Source organism: Strix uralensis, chromosome 1 (assembly GCF_047716275.1).
Source record: "Strix uralensis isolate ZFMK-TIS-50842 chromosome 1, bStrUra1, whole genome shotgun sequence".
In the NCBI taxonomy this organism is placed as follows: domain Eukaryota; kingdom Metazoa; phylum Chordata; class Aves; order Strigiformes; family Strigidae; genus Strix; species Strix uralensis.
The window spans coordinates 28,041,983-28,067,630 of record NC_133972.1 but is presented as its reverse complement, the minus strand read 5'-3'; the positions used below and the strand labels follow the sequence as shown (position 1 = coordinate 28,067,630).

Here is a 25,648-nt window from a genome sequence, read left to right as displayed (position 1 = left end):
ACAATGAGGAAAGAAATGTAGATGTTTGAACAGTTAAATTGATGGCACAGTATTTATAATGTTTAGCTACACATTGGAAGGAAAGGTTCCACAAGGATTCCACAAACTTCCTTATGAACTGCAGTGCAGTAGACCTTCACTGCTACCCCAAACACAGAGGAGCGTTGCACATTACTAGAGCAGCCAGGAAGAAAATACAGCATGATTCTTACCCATTCTCCCCTTAATAACTGAAAGAGAGTAAAAAGTTTGAAGATGGGCAATTATGCCTGCATCAAAGTATTGGCTTGCTTAGTTTAAGAACGGTAATGATCAGGCTGAGTTTTTAATTTTCAGTTACAAAAAAGACTATCTTCTCGCTGTATTTTAAACGCAAGAATTCATTAAATAGAAAACTGATGAGTCTTTGTTCCATCACAACTTTAACTTATAGAATGCCTGAAAAAAGTTCAAATACTGCCAACAGTAAGAATCTTTAGTAACAAGTATTTGCACTGCTGCTAACACTATGGTAAGAAGGTTTTCAATACTGACAGCATTCAGGTAAAAGGGGCCAATATTGTACTGATCAGGCAAAAATAGTAACAGCAGCTGGAAGTCCTGCTATATAGAATCATAGAATCATTTAGAGATCATGAGATCATCCAGTCCAACTGTTAACCTAGCACTGCCAAGTCCACCACTAAACCATGTCCCTAAGTGCCACATCTACACGTCTTTTAAGTACCTCCAGGGATGGTGACTCAACCACTTCCCTGGGCAGCCTGTTCCAGTGCTTGACAACCCTTTCAGTGAAGAAATGTTTCCTAATATCCAATCTAAACCTCCCCTAGTGCAACTTGAGGCAATTTCCTCTTGTCCCATTGCTTGTTACTTGGGAGAAGAGACCAACATCCACCTCGCTACAACCTCCTTTCAGGTAGTTGTAAAGAGTGATAAGGTCTCCCCTGAGCCTCCTTTTCTCCAGACTAAACAACCCCAGTTCCCTCAGCTGCTCCTCATAAGACTTGCGCTCTAGACCCTTCACCAGCTTCGTTGCTCTTCTTTGGACACACTCCAGCACCTCAATGTCTTTCTTGTAGTGAGGGGCCCAAAACTGAACGCAGTGTTCGAGGTGCGGCCTCACCAGTGCTGAGTGCAGGGGGATGATCACTTCCCTAGTCCTGCTGGCCACGCTATTTCTCATACAAGCCAGGACGCTATTAGCTACCTTGGTCACCTGGGCACACAGCCGGCTCATAGTCAGGTGGCTGTCGACCAACACTCCCAGGTCCTTTTCTGCCAGGCAGCTTTCCATATAAGAACCCACAGCTAATAATGCTAACAACAGAATGCCCATACATGAAACTAGAGTCCACAAGACATACCTGCTCTTTGATGATGGTTAATTCAGAGACAATGGTCTTTACACTGCTGTCTCTGTCTTTTTTGTCCTTTCCAAATGCTGGATTGTGTAAATTGACTTCTTTCATTGCCAGGAGATTTTGTCCATTATGTTTTCTAACCTATGAAAAAGATAATGTCCTTCTAAAATTAATATAGGATGGTGTGCTGATTTTGGCTGGGATAGAGTTAATTTTCTTCATAGTAACTAGTATGAGGCTATGTTTTGGATTTGTGCTGAAAAATAATGCAATTATTTATCAATTAGTGTTGATAATGCAAGGATATTTTCAATATTGCTGAGCAGTGCATACACAGAGTCACGGCCTTTTCTGCCTCTCTGCCCAACTGCGCAAGAAGTTGGGAGGGGACACAACTGGGACAGACCCCAGGTGACCAAAGGGATATTCCATACCATATAATGTCATGCTCAGTAATAAAAAGCCGGGGGAAGAAGGAGGAAGGGGGAAATGTTCAGAGTGATGGTGTTTGTCTTCCCAAGTAACCGTTACACGTGATGGAGTCCCGCTATCCTGGAGATGGCTGAACACCTGTCTGCTGATGGGAAGTGCTGAATGAATTCCCTGTTTTGCTTTGCTTGTGTGTGTGGCTTCTGCTTTACCTATTAAACTGTCTTTATCTCAACCAATGAATTTTCTCACTTTTACCATTACGATTCTCTCCCCCATCCCACTGGGGGGGAGTGAGCAAGCAGCTGTCTGGTACTTAGTTGCTGGCTGGGGTTAAACCACGACAGATGGGGATTGAAAGGATGTTATTATGGCTACCAGATTTGTTATCAGAGTCCAAACCTGTCTCACAAAAGTTACAGTCATAGCTTTTTCTGTGTATGATGTGATTAGCCAAAAGAACTGTAGTCCCACGATACAGGTTATAGTAGCACACTTGAACTTGCCATAGCATTTGAAGTAACATTATCTTTGTTTGAAGTAACAGTATCTGTGCCCGGTGTTGCTTTTCAGATAAAACATGCTTGAATTTCTGTGGTTTTATACAGATTTGTTAGCCTTTGCAATAGGCGGAAATGCTGTTTGTGGAAAGGAATGAAAAGAAAGTAAAAGTAGGAAATCTATGAGATACACTGGTCAATCTTACAAATATAAGAGGGGACAAACAAAACCACAGTAAATCCTAACAACAAGCCCAGATCCATGAAGAACTCTTCACATCTGCATTTCCCTACTGAAATTCAAAGGACAGTAATGCCTTAAAAGAGGTATTAGACCCTCTTCATGAAGCCTCCCCTCAAACCTGTAAATTAATACCAAAAGGGAAGTTTACCTTATATACGTTTCCAAAAGCTCCACTGCCAAGGTGCTCTAAAATTGCATAATTGCCTATATGTTTTGTAGGTGCCTTATTCTGATTCATGCTCTCAATACTTTCAGCAATTTGCTTCAATTCATCCTCCTGGTTATAAAATAAATGACAAATAAATAAATATAAAATATTTCATGCCTTTCTTGTGCAAAGAATATGCAAAGAATACAGCTTCTTAAAGCTATTAAAAGTAAGCATTTTACTTACCTTTAGTAAATTTAGCTTTGATACCAACTCTTCATAAGCACTGATATCACGCACATAATGTCCAACATCAATGAAGATTTCAAACAAGTCAGTAGGGAAAAGTCTACAAAGGTTTAAATTTTGATATATTTTAGTAACAGTATACACAGTAGCTATTAATCTACAGCAGAGACTTTTCAATGTTTATTATTACAACTTACTTTAGAAACTTCTAAATAATACACTTATTTTTTACTAATCTATTCTATTCTAACATTGCATACATAGGAGTTAAAAAAACAGACTTCAGTCTCCATTGATTATTAATACAAATGCCAGTTCTCCAATCAAGTATAAGCCTCTTTAAAGTGAATGCATCTCCTGAGTTTCCAGTAATTTTCCTATTTTTTTCTTACAGTACTTTATCTTATGCTTGTCATCACTTTATCTGAGTTCCTTCTTGTAATGCATTAAGTCATAGGATTAACATTTGTCTGCATTTAAAGAATCATGACACACATCTTAGAATTTTTGTGCAAGAAGTCTAGTCTAAAAAATGAAAAGGACTGAGAAAAGCAAAAGCTAACAGATAGTAGGCAGTATTTGATTGGTGACATGCTTAACTGAAGGTTTGTTTCTTTTCAAAGTTCTGGCAGAAGTAGAAATACAGAAAATTAAGGCATTTGGAAAAATACAAGAGACAGCAAATTAGTCCAGATTTATCACTTTCAAAACTTGACATCAACCATGAACATTCATTACAAACTGGGGCCCTTTCAGTACAAAATCCACTTTTTAAAAGTAAAAATGACAAAGAAGTTATATTTAGAATTTTAGTAATTTCTGATACAGAATAAAATCATACAGAAACACTACTGACAGGCAGACCTCCTAGGCAGTATGACTACTATCCTAATCCCACAGATCAAACTGTTAGGTTTTACATGGCCTTTGTAGCCAACCTGGTGAAACTGTCATCTTACTAGCAAAAATGGGTAACTGATGAGAGATATTTTCACCTTATTGATCCAAACCTTTCAACAACACTCCTAAGTAAACCAGATTGATGCAAAGTCATTCCCATGTGAAGGAGTGGAGGACTCAGAGAAAAAAATTACTGCTCCAGTTACTTGCTACTATACCCAGGGCTGTAACTTGCATCTGCTAATGTTCAGGATAAAAGTATGGTTTATCTCCAACAGCATTAAATCTGTCCTCAACATATTTAAAACATTGATTCATGGGGGAGGAAGGAGGCCCTACAAAGCCAGGTTCTCTGGCATGCATACAATAGAAGTCCCTACACTGAACATCTAAATCTTATAAACTGGCACTAATGCAATGCAGGAATGGCTATCTATAACTGTGGACAGGACAGAAGTTGCCTGTTACTATTTCTTCTTGTTGAAAATACATGACATTTAAAAACACATGTCTTTCTGATTGCAGTGACGACTTTTGAAAGCTATCCTAAAGGAGTTTCACAAAACATTTTGTTAACATACCTTTTAAAGATATGTCGATTTCTTTCCATACTGAAGAGAAATCTCAGGGCTCTGAAAGCATAACACTACAGCAGGAAAAATACTTAAATTAATGACAAATTTATACACAAATGGAAAAGCCACTGATAAACGTCAAGGATTCCCCTTGATTTTACACACTGGTAAACGTTGTACTTAAATGCCTAGACAGATTACGTTATTAACCTGATAATGAAAAGAGTAAAAATATATTGAGTTCCTCCTGTACTTTAAAAGTACGCAGGGCCATTTAGGGGAAAAAAATAAAAATAAAAAAAAAGTGGGTGACTATAGCTATAGCACATCTTGAGGAACATTTAAGTCTTAACCATCTCCTTTGCAGATAGCTCAAGACTTGAGATCTGCTCTCTTCTCCAGTGTTGAAAAAGGCAAATGCAATCAGTTGTTCTGTAATGATGCAGTAGAAACAGCATTTTGCATTTTTTCTGAAAAATGCAGTGTGGAACACTAAGTTCTAACGGGACAAAAAAGAAAAGTGAGAAAGAGAGAATGGTCTACTTTTTTTTTTCTTAATACCAAGTTCATCATATTTACAGAGATCTTTATATACCTAGGTTTCTATCTTTATGTACCTTAGTTTTGATATGATCTCTGCTGAAGAAAGTTTATTTTTAAAACAGTCACTGGCAGGTGGTTTATATGTATGCTTTTAAGCAACTCATCTTTAATTTCGTTTATCAAGAGTTAGTAATACAGCACATATATGGCTGATCAAACAAAGATGACTGTATAAAGTAAGCCAGACAGAAATAAGTTATTGATATCTGAAACAATGCAAATAGTAAATGCCTTTAACATAATCTAGAATCACTTTATTGCATCAGTGACTGAAACACTGCCACAGTCCAGTGTGATAACCCCTATTTTGACAATGGTAACTGTATCTTAGTGATAACTGCAGAGTTAAATCTCATGTTAAAAACAAATTTTTCAATATATAAAAATGCATTAAATGAAGAAAATAAAGGCCAAATGCTACTTTTGAAGGAAGCATGATACTTGAAATTTTACAGAAAAGGAGCGTATGTTAATGCTGCTAAGAAGCTGTCTCTTTTACAGACAATATTTCTTTTTAGTCCAAAGTAAACTCCCCATCACAGGAGAAGGATGGTGTGTTACGGTGTCCAATATTCCACTGAGAATCACAGTCACAATTCAGCTGTACAAAATAACTCAGACCAGCTGGGCCATAGTTGCTACCTTGAAAGTTTTTCATTTTAGAGACTATACATATATCTTACTGTAGAAAGCCCATCAGTGAAGGGACACAATAACAGATTAATAATGAGTTAAATAGATATTTTAAATGGCAATAATATTTGTCTCTCACACTAGTATTTTGAGATCAATATTTAACATCTGTGATATGCTTCAATTAAGGCATGATGATTTTTATATATGGTATGTACACAGAATAAATGACTCATATCACTGCCACCCTTGAAGTAATGGAATAAGATCACTAAGGTACTACGGTAGAAGGAAGCTGAAAATTTAATCGTTGAAAACACAGACAATGGAGCAGTAAAGAAACCAGACCAGCATTGCAAGAATTCTAAGAGAAATGACTATGAAATTCAAAAAGGGTATTCCAATAGCTGCAACTGTACTGCATAGCAGTAACAATGATAAAGGCAATCCAGATAGCAGCGTGAGAATCTGAACAAGGTTTCATAAAAAAAATATACTTCTTACTGTTTGTCTGAAACAGATTTAGTTTTCATATGTGATCATTAAGTCCATTATTAATTCACATGGCTTCATGTTTAACCCAACTACAGTTGCTTAGTATCTCTTGTGAGTTCTTTCTGCTGGAATCTAAAAATCTCGGTGGGCATAAATTAAGCACATACAGTTGTATGAGGCAACTGTACTGATCATATTCTCCAGTTTGTTAGACTGCATGTTAGTTTCATATACCCTCCAGGAAGATTTTTATCTCACCCTTAAGCTGATTTAAGTGAAGTGCACTGTAAAACCTGTTGGAGAAGAAAGGTATCTACTGCACTGAATCTGCACTCCAACCCTTATCTAGAAGAACTGCAATGAGAAAGATGACACTACAATGACTTTTTTTATTTTGTGGAAATACCTTCCCTCGCTATCCAGACATGTCTACCTGATCAGAGAGTGGAGTAGCTATGTAGCCATGTTAGTGTAGGGCTATGCCAGAACAAAGACCAGGTGAAAGGCAGGATCCTGACCACATTCACCTCTACTAAGGACCTCCTCACACATACCCACAGAAGGGCAACTGGAGCAGCAGCAGTCGTGTTCATCCCTGAACCCCAAAACACTACTTTCCTATAGCTCAGAGAGACACCAACACCATTTCACAAAGGCTGAAGAAGAGCTACTAGATAATTAATTACTACTTTCAGCCTAAGTTGACTCAAACCAGTACATTTATGGGGGTATTGACATGCAAAACCAAGAGTCATTATGCTTATTAGCTCTATATTTATCCTACATTTAAATCTGCTCTACTTCATGTGGTGTTTTCCTGTACTTTATTTAACCACCACAGTAATATGGTCCAGAAAGAAACAGATATTAGTACAGTGTCAAATCTACAGAGGGTTTCAATGAAGACCAAGGCACTAAAAAGATCTGATGCTGAGCAGCCTGAAAAAAGTGGAGGAAAGATTATCACAAGAAAAATATTTGCCTTCCTTTACACTATATGAGGTGCCAGAAACAAAGTAGATCAGAGAGACTATGCCAGAAATTGAGTCACCATTTAACTTTTAGTTCCCAGGCCATTTGTTGTTTTGGTGGGGTCTTTTTCCCTTTTAAGTAGGATTTTTTTACTGTACTTTAAAATCATAAAAATTCTCATGGACTGCTTGGAGCTTTCAATGAGCAATGAAAATAAAGGGAGTTACCTGTAATAAATTAGCTTTTTCAGTATTCCTTTCTTTGTTTGGTAAAATAAGTTTTGCTATTGTGTATATTCCATTTGCCTGGAAACAGAGAAAGGTCAATATTAATAGCACTCATTTGCATAGAAACCACAAATAAAAACCAAAGTTACTTCAGATAAATCAGAAGCTAATACCAATTGACAAGTTCTGAACATCCTACTGCGCACCTAAATTATAAGCTCAAATGACTTAAATGTACATAAGAATTAAATCATTGTTACATTTAAACTGATACCCCAAAGGGAGCTTGCAAACAGGTAATGAAGCAATGCTTCTGCCTCTAGAGGTGAGGAGTATATGTCTGTGCCTTCAGGAGGATTTTGTGAAAACCATACTGTATTTCAGCTTCCATTTTCATGTAACCATGAAATTAAATGTATCCATTGTGTTGGTTTGATAGATAGGCACTGGTAGATTTAGTTACAGAACTGCTTCCAGTTACACTCCCTGTTGGAGACTACTCTCTAGCAGAGTTGAAGGGAACATGTGTCAGCTCTGCAGAGGCTCTGCTGCAGTTCCTGATGTGTTTTCTTAAACTGTTCGTGAAGGTAGAGTTGAGCTAAGGTTTTAGGCTGTGCAGTAGAGCCATTGAGTCATAAATGCATTCTGGCCTGCTACCAGAATTGCTGCAGACTGCTACAGAGGCTGTAACTTGAGACAAGGACACAGGATGGACAAGTAGAGGGCAGCTACAGCAGAAGGAACTGGTCCTCAACTACCTGAAGGGAGAGTTCTTTGTCACTGAATGAGATAAACCTTTAGAGGTCACTTAGATTGACCTTCTCAGCACATAAGGGAAAGAGCTGCAAATCTTCTTCCGCTATCTGCTTTTAACCTAAGTGAATTCCTACATCTGGTTCACCATGCAACTTTTGAATTTGCATTAGCATAGAGAAAGAAGCAGGATTTAAAACAAAAGATGCTGTAGTAGGATGGAACTCCAGCTGAAATGAACATGCTTGAAGCTATGTCCTGATCTAAAAAGGGGACATTGGCTGGTGTTTTGAGAAAGGGAGGGGTCATTGTCTTTTAACAGGGTGAGTGAGGGAAGAAATTAAGCTTGAAACACCTTTTCCCAGCCTGCATATCATCCCATCAATTTTTAAGCAATTTACTGACACTGTAGTTATGCACTGCTAGAGCAATGCAGAAAAAGTCTATGTTAAAATGAGCTGTTTACTTCCCAAGTCCTCCAGGAGTTACACTGTTTTCAAAATATATCCAAATTAAAGAAGTGATATTTTATTTTGATTAAACCAGACTCAGCCTAAAGTGTATGCAGTTTTATTGCTCAGATCAAAAGTTGTCTAAATTAGTATGGTTTACTGACAATTTTAGTGCTTAAGATACATAGAAAATATTTTTTCTAGACTTACTTCCATTCCTTTTCTCTTAACCAATAGTTTTGAAATACGCATGAACTTCTTTACCGGTCATATTTAAGGCTCTTTCTTCTCTTGATTCCTCTAGGAATACCTCTAGTTGGGTTTTAAGCTAACTTGAAGGCTTTGATCACTGACTTAACATTTAGAGTACAAGAGCTGGCTACAGCTTTTAGCTGGTATTAATGTCCTAAATATTTGTGTCATTGACTATGTCTGGAATACATACCAGGGATTTTAAGAATGGTTTTCAGAATCATAGATTCTGGCTGATTTAAATATTACATTTTAAAATGCAGTTTCGAAACACAACCCTGGGGATAGAATGCCAGGACGTTATCTCAGAAATACTAAACTCTGAGGAAAAGATAAATTGTTTGTGAAACAACATGCCAATATTAAGCTACACAGAGTTTGTTTTAATAAACTTCATGAAATTCAGAATTTGTATTTCTCAGTTAATTCCATGATTACTCTTATTTACTATCCTATTTTGAATATGGCAAAAGCATGGCAAGAGATGCCAACCAAAATGAACCTTGTCTGAGTAAAGGTGTTTATTCTCCCAGACAACTAGATATATATGTTGTAGATATATATATCTTTGTGTCTATATCCCTGGGTGTAAATGTATAAAGAAACAGAGATACTAAAGTTATAGAAAGGCATATTTTCCTATCCCTTTCAAATGCATTTTTTTTCTTAATTAAATGATGGTGACAGATAAGAACATTTAAGTCAAATTATAAACTGTAATGCCTTACTTAACTGAATAAAGTCTTCCTACCTGTACAACCTGGTAAGCATTAGTCTCATTGAGCACCAGTTCAGTAACTGCAGCACAACAAGCTAGAATAAAAATTCAAGTGTAACATTTAGGGCCACATTCATAAAGATATTCAGAAAGCGTGGGGGGTTAACCTTAGCTAAGGGTCAAATGCCCATCCAGCTGCTCATTCACTCCCCTAACAGGACAGAGGGAGAAAACAGGATGGAAAAGTTCATGGCCCAAGATAAAGACAGGGAGATTGCTTAACAGTTACCATCACAGGCAAAACAGACTTGACTTGGTGAAAATTAATTTATTTCCAATTAAAATAGATTTTGATAGCAAAAAAACAAAGACAAAAAATTAAAACAACACCTTCTCTCCCACCCTGTCCTTTTTTGCCTCCAGATTCTTCCTCTCTCCTTCACTCCTGACTCCTCTACCTGGATCTAGTGGATGAGGGTTACAGTCAGTACCGAACAGTTCCACTCTGCTGCTCCTTTCTCCTCACACTTTTCCCCAGCTCCAGTGTAGGTCCTCTCCACATGCTGCAGCGCAAATACCTATTCCACCAAGGTCTCTCCCATGGGCTGCAGGGGAATCTCTGCTCTGGTGTGTAAAGCACCTCCTCCCCCTCCTTATTCTCTGACCTTGGTGTTTTCACTGCTGTTTCTCACACACACACCCCCTTTTTTTTCTTCCTCTCCTCCTCTGCTCGCACAGCATTTTTGTCCTTTCTTAACTATGTTTTCACAGATGCATCACCGACTTTGCTGACGGGCTTAGCTTTGGCCAGCAATGGGCCTGTTGTGGAGCGAGCTGGAGCCAGCTGTGTCCAGCACAGGGCAATCCCTTACCTCTTGCCACAGAGGCCACCGCTGCAGGCCCCCTGCTAACAAAACCTTGCCACCTACACCCAATACAGAAGGCTAAAAATATAAACAAATACTCAGTCAGAACTAAAAAAGACCTCTCTAAGTTCAATGCTTACTCTTTCTTAGGAGTCCTTAAGGAAGGCAGAAGTAACGCAGAAATACTCTCCACACCAGTAGTACTTTTGGTACTGCAATTTATTTCATATTACCAGCTCTTCAGAGGTAACAGCCATGATAAAATATTCAAAAAAACTTATGTATTATGTTACAGCTTTCAGGAAGATGCTGAAAAGGCTCATGTAATCCTAGTAAGGTTATTTTGCATTGTCCTATAGTCACTGGAAAAAGACATGATCCTCCAGAAGGCATTTCAGAACAGACAGTTGAAGTGCTATTGAGAGATCTCCTCTAAAAGGGATTTTCTCCGTGACGACTGAGGAATCCTCGCCTGACTGGTAGTCTTTAAAATATCACTTTGAAAGAGTTTCATCATAATCAATTCATGATTGATCTACCATAGTAAATTTGAATAAAGGAAAAAATATGATCAAATAATCTCAGGCTAAAAACAAAATTTAAAAATATATATATATGTTTGAGATGTTTTTACAGGTGGAAGAAATACATGATTCCCATGTACTTAATACTCTATGCTTTGCTTTTTCCTAAAAGAAGTGTGCTTTTTGAAAATATGTGTTGGTATTGCACATTTAGAAATAAACACAGCTAACTTGGTGCTCCTAATCCCTAAAGCAAGCATAAAAGTTTACAACTTCAATTTTGAAATATTTTGAATCCCTTTGTGCAAGTGTAAGTAAACACCTAACAGAGGATTAGGCTTTATAAACCTACCTGCTTGAAGTGAGAAAGTATTTTCTTGCATCTCATCAGGACTCAAATCACCTGACAAATGCAGATGTTGGATTCTCCCTGCTGCATTTGCACTAGATAAACTTCCAACTGAAGAGCGATCAGAAACAAGATTTCTTTCTCTGGAAAAAAAGAAAAAAATCAAATTGCAGTATAAAAAAATGGCTTAACATATCTTTATTGTTAATTTCTGAATTTCTGAAAATTTGTGGTTTTTCACTAAATTAGCTAATACACTTTGAAAAAGCAAACAAACCTTCAAACAGAAAATTCCTTTACCACATTCATCAATTATATTCACAATTCTAGCTCACTAAATAGGTGTCTGATTAATAAGGAAACTAAGTAGAAAGTAATGACATTTATATTCTATTCATTATTTAGTTTATACACTGAAAAGATGAAAAACACCTTAAGATAACAATGAAATATGCATAGCTGAAAAAAGTACTGTTTATTCTTTATGTTCTAAATAGCCTTTAATTTCTGCAGTCATCACATACAGTTGAACAAAACAAATATGCTATTCGATAAATCAGGGCTTGGTCAAATATATCTTAAAATATGAAAGAGTCCCATACAATTGCCACAATGTTGAGGACTGAAAACATACCCCTGTAATATATGAAGGAGCTGTTTGATTCCCCCCCAAATCCGGATTTCCACACTAGTCTCAGGATCTTCACAAACCTGTACCAGAATCCAAACTATACTCCATAAGAGTTTGATATGATCAGAATGGAGTAAACTGAGCAAGACTGGAACTCCTTTATACATTTTTACTTGCTCTTTGACTTGTGACTCTGCACAGAGGAGACGTAGCAACTCTGCTGTGACCCTAAAAAAAATCATCAAGAAATTTTAGTAACTCCATCATTACTTTGTATTGTCAGTTAGCAAAGGGAAAAAAATACAGCAAATGTTTAAGAAAGAACAGAGACCTCCTATAAAAAAATAATTTAAAGAAAACTGCTTAAAGTCACTGTAAACTGGTTAAAGTCACTGTTTAAAAAAGAAAAATAAGAAGGTCCAAATTTTCAAAAGGGATGAAATTATATTTACATTGAGTTTGACTGTCAGCATAGGCAGCCAAGCACACACAGCCAGGATGGAGGTGGCCAGGTGGACTGCAGTCATCCATGGTACCACCTTCTTGTTAATGACATTAGTACTACAAGTAGCACTGACTGCATGAACTTGTAAAGTCCATCTGTGGAATCAGAATAACTCCATAAGTAACAGTGTTTCTTCTCCAGTATGGTTTGAATATTATGTTTAGAAAAGGGATTGGATATATCATTTAAAAGGTTTATACAAGAATTTAATTAACTTCACTCCAATTAAGGTGAACTTTCCATAGAAAATATGGTTAGGGATTTCCATTTCTACTTAAAGCAAAAGAGCTGCATGTGTGTTTGATGAAACATATGAATTCAGATTCATATCTGAATTTAAAATTATTCCTAACTAGCATTGAACTTCATCAGCTTCCTGTCTACATTCAAATTCCCGTTTTTATAACAAACTTTTGGTTTATGTATAATCTAAATAATTTCAAACCCAGAAACTAAATAAAATCTTCTGGTATATTTATTCAATTTCTTTATCTTTAGTCACATGTAAAAAAAAATTTACATGTGTGAAATAGTTAAGCATGAAATTTAAAAAAATCTCTTCAGAATTTTAAATGTGATAGGATGTGACATATTATCAAATCTGAGAGTCTTTTGGTTTCTCACTGTAATGCAGCTGAGATGAAAGGACATTTAAAGAACTGAAGGAACCTTTATGATTTTCTGATTGAAGGGATGCAGGGTCTGACCCAGTCTTTGGCATAAACTACAACAGCTATACGTCTTGCAATTTTTTACTAGTTTATATTGGGCATCCCAGGAACTGTCAGAGATCAGCATGCTTTCCATCTAACCACTCAGGTCTGCCAGGAGCAAAGAGGAGATGCACCAAGAAAAGCAATTGCTATCACTTTATCATAACACTGCAATTTCTTTGCACTGTACTGTAGGCCATCCGTGGAGAGAGAGGAGACAGCTTATAATAACACTACTGGAAAAGATTTTGCTATATCAATACCTGACTGAAATTACATAGGTGTCAGAACTTTACCTTGAGCACATTAAAGTGGCACATTATCTAAGTCCTCTAAATAAACATGCTCCTAAATGAAAAAGTCAAAAGTATATTTTAACACAATTAATCTACAAGCGAAGTCTCACCTTTTAGAAAGCAAATCGTATTCATGTAATATCACCAGCAAGTTCTCAACAATGGTGAGCTCACTTATCTTCTCCCTACATTCTGGACTACAAATTGATTATTCCTGGCGTTTATATCAAATTAAATTATATGAAAAAAAACCACATTGCTCGTTAGCCTCCCTCCTTATGCATTTGACCAATTATTTTTTTCTCAAGTCTTAAGTAATAATATAATATTGTGCACACAAATATTTAAAGCCACAAAGATATGCTGGGACAAGAGTGACAGTGCAACAATTCCCAGTTTTCCCAGTACAAAAAAAGTAAATGTGAATGCGTAAAAGTAAAGACAGAAACACATTTAATTTTTTTCACACTAGAAATTAAGCAAATGAGGTACATTTTAAGAATCAACTACAATTTCCATGAATATTTGTAATATTCCCCAAACACTTCCTTGCCCAGTCCAAATGTAGCACATTTAATTCTGTGAAGAAAGTTAAATGAAAGTTGAAAATGTATGTATAACATCATTTAAATTAATACTGGTATTTTAAAAAATTAAACTGAAATAGAATGAAAGAAATTTGGGAAAAGAGAAAATCCAGAGTAATCTTAATAAATAAATTTCTACTGATCTCAAGGAACTGTATCTATTCTCTTCTCTTTAAATTCTCATTTAAAAGATAAAATTGTTATACAAGTCTGGAAGTCAGCAGAACAATAATGTAGAAGCAGCAGCTTTTCTTCTGTAATATTATTAAGGATGAAAGATGCTGTATCTTCTTTTTCCTTTTTTTCCCTCCACACCAGGGGAAAAAAAAAAAAAAAAAGTCTTATTTAAAACAGTCATTAGTAAAGAGAGGATACATATACATGGATTTAGTGAAGAGAGGACACGTATACATGGATTTGAGTGTGTGCATTCATCATTTACTACATTGGACAATATTCTTGCTGGTTATTGTGAGGCACTATTATATTAAGCTCAGCACAAAAGATTTTTATATGCAGGAAGTCAATAAGAATTCCAGAATCCTGCATAGGGATTGCCAAGAGAGATTCTATGACTCCAGTCTTGCAAAGTTCTCCACATAAGCAAGGACCAAAGTTTCTACTTAGTTTCTGCTGATTCAATATAAAATTAAGCACACTTCATAGACCTCCACAGAACAAGACCTCATTCTGAAAAAAAAGGAAGTCTTCCCCATAAACAGCAGTTGTAACATTGTGTCAAGAGATAATGTTAAAATGCAACACATTAAGTTGAACCTACCTTTCTGCTAAGCTTGTCAGAGCAAGAAGGGCACCCACAAGCACATTGCTCTCTCTGGCGGACAACAAATTTACTAAGGTCTGGAAAATGAAATATAATACAAGATAAATATAAATTATATTCTTTTCTTTTACAACTCAAACACATGTAATTTATTGAAAAGTCAAAATTAAGATATCAAACCATTACACAATACACTAAAAGTCTTAGGTACATTTAAAGTATACTTTATGTACACTTAAATATACACTTGAAGTCTTAGAATACACCCAGTCTTAGGACAAACAAGGTTTCTTCTCAAACTGCAATTAGCATCTCTCTCAACTGCTAAAGCATCTGTCCAACTTAATATACCACTGTAAAAATCTGCTCCTGTGTAAAACACTCCAGCACTCTAAATCAAGACTTCCTGAAGCAAAGTTAATTTTCAGCTTATATTTAAACAATGCAGTATGTAATTTAAGGCCCTACATATATTCTGTTAATATTTCTTCATATTTGTCCAAATTCTCTAAAAATATGTTGTCCAATACCATCTTATCACAATTGCCAATGTTTTACTGCAGCATAATAGAATCATGAAGCACTAGTTCTACTGATCTTAATCTCTACTGTTGCTCAGTTTGGCCACAAATCAGCAATGGTTAAATATAGATCCTTAGACCGAGTGTAATGCATAGCAAGGGATGTCTAGGTTGTCACTGTCTAGATTGACACTATTCCCCTTAGACACAGAATACTTTATAAGTGAAAAATCATAGCAGAAATGTATTTAAAAATAAAATTAAAATATATTTATATTCAATAATTATATAAAACAATTTATATCATAGTAACATGTAGTTCATGACAGTGTAAACATGAGTACTAATTTTTATATGAACAAGTTTAGTCCAAACATTTAAAACCTATTTATCTCAAACAACCAATAACCATGCATCAGGCCAATTAACTTATATACAAGAAATAATTTTTATGATACTACTAATACATCTGTAAAATGCAGAAATGAGATTATCTTACTTTATAAGTTTGACAAGATAAGGAATTTACTTCCACCTAGATCAAATCTGAAAAGCATAAGTCATTCAGTTAAGTAGCTAATTGGTTATAATAATCAATTTTATAAAGCACTTACTTTATGTGCTCCACTTGCTATAACCCATTCTCTTTGATCTTTGGCAGCAGCAAGCTTTTGGAAAATGTCTATGGAACAAAGGAAGTCACATAAATTCAAGCTTTACCACTTACTGTTTTCCATTTTACTAATCAGATAATAAAGCAAAACACTGGATAAGTTCTCTGAACCATGACTACCTCATTTTACTCCTGTTATTTAGGCTCATAAAAAGGTATGAATTTCTTAAAGAAATATTACTTATGTACAAAAATAAGATGTGCTTTTCCACAGCAATTGCAGTTTTTACTTGTGTGATGATGCCTACAATGAATTGCTTACTTAATGACCATCTCAAGTATTTCAAACATTTTAAGCCTCACACAGAAAGTTGTAAGTGCCCTTATAATTTGTGTTATCAGCTACAACACTTACATGTCATGTTGACCAACTTGTCTACATTATGCTGCTCTTCTCCATGATCAAGATAGCCATTTGCTACTGTTTTCATATGCTACAAGTAAGGGGAAAAAAATAAAGGATACCTTTAAAAATAGTTTTAATTCATAAACCTAGAGTGTTATGCACAGAAATAGCCTGTAGGTGGTGCATCTGTTTCACGAAAAAGGTAAATCTGCAACTTCCCGCATACCTCTGCTGTAAAATTTGTCAGGGAACAGAAGAGAACTTGGAAGTGTAAGAATTCCACAAGCAAGTGTAAAATTCCACAAGAGGAAAATCCACTGAAGACTATCAAATACAACGACCCTAATTCTAGGGCCAAAATTCCCTTCTTTGCAAGCTGCTAGAGGTTGATAAGAGTTTTCTGAGGAATTATCACTCTGTTTCTGCTCTCAAACTTTTCCCTCTATCTACTACTGGGCCCTGTTTGAAACATCCAGATAGATCTCCAGTCCACACAGCTGACAGGCTCAGACTCTATAAAACCTACACAACTGCAAGGGGGATGTTGTTTCCTTTTTTTTTTTTTTTTTGGGACATAGCCAACTGGTGGGAAATGGTGGTCAATCTTTTTTAATAACCCTAGTAACTTCCCAGTCAAACATATTTTTCCAGGACATGAGAATTGTCACAAGAATGTAATGTTTGTTAGTACACAAAGTCATGATATGATTCTCAGCATATATTGGTCTTACATATGGTGGCATTTTGAAATTTCCAGAACACTGTATAGGGAAACTGCAGCAGTTTCAAGAAGATGGTACAGAGAGGCTAGAACTACAGTAGTTGCACATAATTTAGGAAGAAAACTCACATGAAGAGGACACCACTATGCAAATATTGGTTAAAATAATTTTATCAGTGTTTTCTACTAAAACACCCCAAAACTCAAGAAAAGTTTTTTTTATCTGAAACTGCCACCCCCTCAAAAAAAATGTTTTTAATGCTGTATAAAATAGTCTAATGGAGGACTTGAGACTTGTGATTTGGCAAGAAGTTTTGGATGCACAATTCACCTTAAAATCACTGCCACCCTCCAAATTTCTGAGGGATTTTTGAAAGTCTCAGCTATAACTTTTTTCAAGCTGCATTTCAGAGTGCTGGAGACCCATTTAACACTTAATTTTATCTCACTGCAAAAGACACAAAAGATTAAGTTTCCCGGAAGTTCAGAAATTTTAAATTCTCTATGCCAGCAACACACGCAGAGTAAAAATTATTATCAATTATAGGATTTGGATTCCTGCCACTGAGGACTTCACTCACAGATCTCACCAACGTCTCTGCAGGCTATTGCACTTTGCACTGTGCAAGTTCCTCAAAAAGTATAGCTAAGTATTAATGGCATGCAACACTGGAAAACACCAAGCAGTTCCTGTGGGGACCCTATCCATTAGAAACTAACAGTCTTTAACTCCTGCAACTTAAGGGACGTTTCAAACAGGTGATTGTCTGACTAAAGGGCTCATAGCACACTATCGGTTCTTTGAAATACAGGTGGCTCCAATAAATATTAACAATGACTGCATTCTAGAAAGGTACATTTATTTTTGTTCTAGAAAGAAAACTCCCAACAATTTCAAAGATATCCAAGATATGCCGTATCTCACTGCTAAATTGGCACTGATGAACAAGTATTAAAAACCCAAGAGTAAAGCAGTATTAACACAGAGAAATAATGATACAGCAGTCAGTTATCAACAATGTTTTGTAATGCAAAAGTACTATAGTACCCAAATTTAAACCTGTTCAACATTCTATCACTATGCTTTTAACTTTGAAAAGTCATTTGCTACAGTCCAAGGTGACTTTACTCATCTTCCTTCAAAAGTCTACATTTCTTTTGACTAAACCAATTGTGCTGACTTTTCTAATACTTCTCCCACTTCAGGAGGCATTTGTTACACTTCCTACCTAGAAGTCCTGGGTTAATGCTGCTAGATTATAAGGACAGTTGCTTTGTATGCTAGTGAAAAACCCACACCAACTGCTTATGTACAAACAGAGGAACAGACTCATTTCTTTCCATAAACCAAGAATATGTGTACACTGCTTTTTACAGTGTATTTCATTCTAATAATAATAAACTGATATACAAGATAATGGTCAAAGGTACCATGAGGAATACTACCTGAGCTAGATTTTCAATCCCACCCAAGCTGTGGAGCATTTCCTAAAACAAAATAAAAAAATTTTTTAAAACTGAGTCAAAATACAGAAGACACTAGAATGAAAGAATACTAGAATATAAATGCTCTGTTTTTTATGAATGTTGAGAAACCTTAACTCCAGTGGTCGAAGTCAATGGATTCTGGAGATGCTTAGCACCTTCAGAGTAGGTAAATAAAAACACAGAAGTGAAATTTAAAAGGTTCTAACCTGGAAAAACACTATAAGCTTTGGAACACATGAAAAAGAAATACACAAAAACAAGTATCTTAACAGATGTCTGAGGCTTAGTCCTATGAATAACAACTGTAATAGCCAGAATAAAATTAAAAGCTAGTTGTTTGTAGTTCAGAGCATTGGGCTGCTAGGAGAAATAACCAGCTTTCAGTTTTCTTCACTTCTTTTCTTCCACATTATGGGAATTTTACATATCCATATGGTAAAGTCAAGTATGAAGTCTAGGGCTCAGAGCAGTGACCAAGTGACCTGTTATGGAGATTTACAGGTTCTTTGTTAGGGTTAGCAACAACAGATGCTACATAAGAAATATCAGAAATTGAGCAAGTTATGCAGTAACAGCACAAATTGACTCTTGGAATCTGTTTGCAAATTGGACATTCACATATAGAAATATAGGTACATACATATAATAAGTATGCATCCATAAGAATGCATGTTTTTTATACACATGCACCAACACAACTCATATGCATGATGTTTATATGCATATGCATTGATATTTATATGCATATGCATGATATTTATATGCATTCTTTTATCGAAGCAAGAAACAATATTTTGACATACTGACCTGATACCATGGATCCCTTATTAATAATCTCAGACAGATTAATACTCTAAGAAAATGGATGGACGGAGCTTGATTAACCCACTCTCTGTAAATGAAATATTCAAAACATAAACCAAATACAATAAAAAAAGTGTTAAAACACTTAAATAAAACACTTTGATTTGGGAATCAATTGACTAGAAGATTACTGACTACAACAGCTCTATAACTTACTATAGTATAGAACTTTTAATACCATTCGTATCTAAATATAGTAACAGTTTTAAATAAATTTATTTCATTATATGAACATTGCCAGCCATAGTTTATTATCACTGAACTGATGCAGGAAAGTACATGCTTATGGCTAAGCACAAACTGATTGATACTGCTTTGATATAAACTTACTTTAAATGTTTGGATCAAGGCCCAAAAGGACAAAATCACTGAGAAACCACTTATCAAACTTCAGTGCACAAAATACAGTTATGTAAAAACATGGGCGCTACAGAAGTAAAAATAGCTAGATTTGAAATAATTTTTTTAATTATAATAATCTATCCTGGGTTTTAAAAACTCTATTAGTCCACACAATAATTTATTCTTTAGTTTAAATGTTCTTGATATAGGATTATACTTCCAAATAGAACTCGCTCTTTTATATTTCTCCATACAATTCCCCAGCACAAGACTTGGCAGAAAACACAACTCAGATTTGCACAAAGCATCCAGGGGCAGTAATCCTGCATAAAATACCAGTAACGGAATCACTATTTCCATTGTCTGTTGAAGGTATATATATCTCCCCATTTTCCTACTTAAAATAAACCTAAAATTGGAAATCTTTGTGGTTTTTTGTTGTTGTTTTAACTGAGAGAACAGAATCTGTAGTATCTGGGCAAATTTCCAAGGAACAGAAGAAGTCTATGGGACATGGCAGTTCTCTTCCCTTTTTATCGTTTGCAGTTGGGAATGACGCCAATAGATAAAAATATTTTGATAAAAATAAATGTTCTACAAATAGATATTAACTAAATCTCATCCCTTCTATGCCAATATTCTGCCCAAAGTAATACTATTTTTCATTATGATTCCATAATTGGCCACTTCAGAATGGCACAAAACTTTCATGGAAAGAAAACAGCAGCCATATACCTGTAGGCAAAATTTGTAGGTCAGATTTTAAAGTGGCCTGAAGATCATTACCATGGTGGTTTGACAAAGCTATCCTTTCAAGAAGCTTTGGCTCTTGACAAAAGTCTGTTTCTTTAACGGAGCAACACATCTGTCACGTTTCCATGCAGGGACAGTAATTCTCTGAGCCTGGTTAACACCTGAGAGACTCTTCTACTAAGTTACCATTTACAATACACATTACTAGATATCCTAGTGCATATACAGCATATGCCAGCAGGACTTTTTCTGCGTGCTTAATTATACTCCTTATCCAAACTACTTAAGCTAAGCTGATCACCGCTTTCTTGTCGACAGAACTACCTCCAAGCAGGACTTTTGCGGACACAGTGATGTCAGTAAGTGGGTGTGACTTTTTTCTTCCACCCCAGCCAACATAGTTATCCTAGCAAAAGTATGTAATGCAAAGCAAGGTGACAGTTTCTAAGGCTCTGACACAATGCAATGGCAGTAGTTCCAAAGAGAGGACATCATCACACTCAAAATATCTACAAAAGGCAACTAAACCACCTTTGTAACTGCCCTTAACTTACGAGTTTTACATACCTACTAATAAATGTTTGTTTCATTAACCTTACCTGGGTGCTTTCATTTTAATACAAGAGTCTGGTTTTGCTATATTGTCATCATCAACAAGTACCAAAGAAAAAACAAAATATGAGCTAGGTATGCCACAATGTACAAACAGAACGTGGGAAGACATAAAGTAGATTTTTGACAAATGAAGCTGAGCCACTGACATCCCACTGGTGGGTACTGAGATGACAAAGTTCACTTGCAAAAAAGAGGTACCAGATTTACAAATCACTTAAATTATCGGTCTTAAACTCACTGCTATTTAGATAATCAAAAATGAGATCCCTAGTTCCCTACTTAGTTATGAAAAAAAGGATCTAAGCAAACTATGTGAATCTTTTGGTGATTTTTAGGTTCTTTGTAAATTCTAGCAGTTACACATTAATACCTTTAAATGCTCTAGGATTGGTTCTTTAAGATTCTGTACCACTTAAGATTTCTTAAGAAAATGTACTTGGGCTTTAAACAGGAAAAATATACACACTGCAGTAGCGTATAGTAAAAAAAAAACCCTGAAAAATGCATTCCTTTTTTCAGATAATAACTTTTCGTGCCCCCACTATTTTTTTTTTTTAAGGTCTTGCAATTACTCCTCCCTCAAATGAGTGTAGCATAAGAAAGGGTTTTCCCTTTCTAATCCTGTTATACACATGATTACAAATAAATATGAACAGTAGCATAAACTCATCTGAATTTTATGAAAGTCACTGACCTTTCTACATAAAGGCAGCAGTCCATAAAATACAAGTAAAATAAAAATGAAATTAGAAAAGTAAACCACAGATGACAGATACCAGATATGGACAAAGGATCAAGGAAACATAGCAGCTGTTAGAACTTTGGTCATCCAAGTTTTGTCATATACCAAATCCTCCTTCTTCCATCCCACTAACACAAGCATTCGGTCTTCAAGCCAATAAGGAAGTGATTGTTTAAAACTGAGATTATGCAGAGATGTGAAGCTGGCAGTTTCCACACAGAGGTCTACTGTTGAAACATATATGCTGTATATATTGTTCAAACAATATGAAGTATTATCCACATATCTTGGTTCTTCACTTAAGGCAAGAAGGAGTGATCCCCCTTCTTGGATACAAATGTGTTCAATATACTGACCTGCAGGTAAGTCTGTTCTTAACTAAAGCTGTAAAGATTTCTTGAAACAGTTTATGTTTGGGATGTTTGCTAAAATTTCTCTCATTCTTGTAGGTCACACTAATGTGAAAAAAAAAAAAAAAAAAAAAGAAAAATGCTGAATTACTAATTATCTTGCCACAAGATAATTTGAAGATTGCCAAAACTTAACATTAGCAAGAAAAATTAAGAAATGTCATATCAGCAGCTACTATGGAATAACACAATTTCAGATTTCCAGACATTAACAGTATGGAAGAACAGTCTGCCTCATGCATAATTTGGGACTTTATAATGGTATAATATAAGCTTTCCAAACAAAGAAACCATTACTTTATTTAAATGTACTATATTAACTCTCAACAGCTGAGTGGGAGCATGTGTCTGAAACTTACAAAGGCAGAAACATTCACAGACAGGTTTAGAAAGTGAAAAATATATAATTCATATCTTGGATAGTGGGTTAACATGAAAGTACAAGTAACAGACGTAAGTACAAATATAAATGCCTTCAACACCTCAGCAAGATTTAGATACATAAAGATGATCAGAGATACAACGTAGCATCATATTAGCTTTTTTTTTTTACCTAAAGTTTTCAAGCTCAACAGCTTCTGTTGATTCTTGCCATTGACTATGGGGGGTTTGTTCATTGCTTTTGACGTTTTGCCAAGCTCTGGTCACACTGGTTTGACCACTTTCAAAATGTATACCTAGAAGCTAAGGAGGAAAGGGACAGTACTCACGAGGCGAACACTGCATTTTAAATTTTATAAGAATGTTATTGAGCAAAAGTACCTTCCCTCAACTTCTAACTTGAACATTGGACCTATAACTTGCCATTATAAAATACACACACCCTCCATGCAAAACACAACCAATGTGGTAGAAAACTGATGCAAAGCAAGGCTGGAAAACAAGTACATGAAGATATATAAAATGTGAAGAACTGTGTCTTTTAAAATTTATAATAGTAAAGCTCAACAGAACCTGCAACACATTATCTACACTCCTTACCTGTCCCAATTCTACAATTGCACAGCCTTCATTTTCTTTTCCAGTTGTAGAACTCAGATGTTTCAGCTTTCTGCTCAGAAGCAATTCCATGCCTCTATCCAGGAAGGGAGTGTGTAACTCCTATCTCACGTGGATGACTCCCTAAGTCATTTTGTCATATCTTTTTACAGAATAGACAGGGAGAAAATGTTCTGGCATTCCAAGGACTCACACCCATCATCATGTGTTGGTTTTCTTTGCTTCAAATGGCAAATACAAGCTTCACTAAGTGAGTTGAGGTGAAGGAGATTTTACTGTGTCCTGTAAGTTTCATGCATTGATATTTACGCCCTGAAGATTTTTAGCTGAAGTATTATTCTCCAAAGACAAATTGTTTATAGTTCAAATGCTGATCTTATTTTATATTCTTTAACACTCTTCATCATGTTGTATCTAATACATCTCTAAGCCTACCTTCTTGTGACATTGTGGAAGGGCAAGGAAGAAAACAAATCTGTTAGGCTACTTGCCTATATGTAACAATAGCTTGATAAAACCTGCTCAAGATACAAAACAAAGCTATTTTTTTCCTGTTAAAATAAAAATTACAGCAAAGTAGGAAAGGAAGTGGGTCAGTTTCATTCCTTTACCCTTTCTAAATGGGATTTGTCCCACAGAGAAGTTCTAACATTGCCAAAAAAAAAGATACCCTCTACACAAGATTTTGCTAGTATGTTTAATCATAATGGAACACAATATCCTAAGCATCTGCCACAAACCATAATCACCATTACTTATAATTATACAATTCTACACCATGTTTAATAATAGTTATTGAAAAATACCTGTTGGTTCCTTGACCGAACATTTAAGAGAGACTGAAGTCTTTTAAGATCAGAATAATCCCTAGGATAAAAAGCAATAGCATAAATATATGGGTTAATATTTACATAAAAGTACTTCTGTAACAGTGAAGAAGGTCAACAAGCAACAACGCTACTGACTATTAGAAAATAAAGTTTTCTAGTGTTGCTTAGTGTCCCCATTTTGTGTACAGAATTTATACATTCTCCAGAATGCCTTAAATCAACAAAGGTGTAAATAAACTTTGTGACCACAGTAACAGTTGTCATGTTTATAATGCATTCCAAATTAAAGCATTCTGCTTTGGCAGCTAGTGCAAATTCCACATGGGTCCTGCTGAAGTTCAATGTAAGATGTCAGAGACTATACCTCACAGAGATCCCACGAGGTTTTCTGTCTGTTGCTTTTTCTGTGTTCTTCAACTTTTTGTCCTGATCAGGCATTGTGTACCACTATTATCATCACATTTTCTTAAAAATAGATAGATAGAATTATATCATTGCAGCAAAAGAAAAAACACGTTTATTTACAGAACCAACTGTTATAATTTTAAGAAAAAAGACAGCTTTACCATTTTCTCAGTATGAACCCTTGGGCATTATATGAGGATATCCTTTAGAATTCCAGATACTAACAAGAAAGTAATTAACCTAACATAGAGAAACCTTGGTTTCCCAACATATGGCTAGATAATACTGGCTGTCTTGCTATTGCACGTATTTTTTATTAGGACTTTTCCTTCTCCTCTTCTTGCATCTTATTACCATTATTTCTCACTGTAGATTGGCTATTTATGTTACAGCAGTGCTTACAGGCTGGCATCAAGGTTGTATCATACAAGCTGTTGTCCAGACAACAGAGGATACAGTAGTTTTATCATCTAAATAAACAAGAGAGATGAAGGGTAGAAAAAGGAGGTATCTGACAAATAAATGAGATGCATACACCATGCAGTCTACCAAAAAACCACAGAAATTTTCAGCAGCTTGGTATGTGGGTCTTACAAATTTCAGCTGTCTTATACTAATAGTGCCCAGCTTTCCTTGCAGTGGGACACACAGCTTATTTCCACAGATGATGGTGTTCCTCAGGGGTCAGTGTTGGGATCAGTGCTGTTTAACATCTTTGTTGGTGACATGGACAGTGGGATTGAGGGCACCCTCAGCAAGTTTTCTGATGACACCAAGCTGCGTGGTGCAGACGACACGCTGGAGGGAAGGGATGTGCCATCCAGAGGGACCTGGACAGGCTTGAGAGGTGGGACTGTGTGAACCTCATGAAGTTCAACAAGGCCAAGTGCAAGGTCCTGCACATGGGTCGGGGCAATCCCAAGCACAAATACAGGCTGGGAGGTGAGTGGACTGAGAGCAGCCCTGCAGAGAAGGATTTGGGGGTAGTAGTGGATGGAAAACTGACTATGAGCCAGCAATGTGCCCGTTGCCCAATGGGCCCAGAAAGCCATGGTATCCTGGGCTGCATCAAGAGAAGTGTGGCCAGCAGGTTGAGGGAGGGAATTCTCCCCCCCTACTGGTAAGACCCCACCTAGAGTGCTGTGTCCAGTTCTGGGGCCCCCAACACAA

At 36.0% G+C, this 25,648-nt stretch overlaps 1 protein-coding gene across 1 annotated transcript in view; it reads right to left on the bottom strand.

Moving 5' to 3' along the window:
• NEK10 (NIMA related kinase 10) overlaps window positions 1-24,511 on the bottom strand; it is a 107,064-nt gene extending 82,553 nt beyond the window's left edge. The window contains exons 1-18 of the mRNA XM_074891781.1: window positions 24,438-24,511; window positions 24,050-24,110; window positions 22,798-22,928; window positions 22,191-22,289; window positions 19,326-19,410; window positions 18,477-18,518; window positions 16,319-16,397; window positions 15,905-15,972; window positions 14,767-14,846; window positions 13,509-13,595; window positions 11,888-12,112; window positions 11,257-11,396; window positions 9,548-9,609; window positions 7,340-7,417; window positions 4,416-4,480; window positions 2,932-3,034; window positions 2,686-2,814; window positions 1,368-1,505 (exon numbers count right to left, since the gene is read on the bottom strand). Coding sequence (XP_074747882.1) covers window positions 1,368-1,505; window positions 2,686-2,814; window positions 2,932-3,034; window positions 4,416-4,480; window positions 7,340-7,417; window positions 9,548-9,609; window positions 11,257-11,396; window positions 11,888-12,112; window positions 13,509-13,595; window positions 14,767-14,846; window positions 15,905-15,972; window positions 16,319-16,397; window positions 18,477-18,518; window positions 19,326-19,410; window positions 22,191-22,289; window positions 22,798-22,928; window positions 24,050-24,110; window positions 24,438-24,511 — 1,746 coding nt within the window. The remainder of the gene's footprint in view (window positions 1-1,367; window positions 1,506-2,685; window positions 2,815-2,931; window positions 3,035-4,415; window positions 4,481-7,339; window positions 7,418-9,547; window positions 9,610-11,256; window positions 11,397-11,887; window positions 12,113-13,508; window positions 13,596-14,766; window positions 14,847-15,904; window positions 15,973-16,318; window positions 16,398-18,476; window positions 18,519-19,325; window positions 19,411-22,190; window positions 22,290-22,797; window positions 22,929-24,049; window positions 24,111-24,437) is intronic.
• Window positions 24,512-25,648: the final 1,137 nt, after the last annotated feature.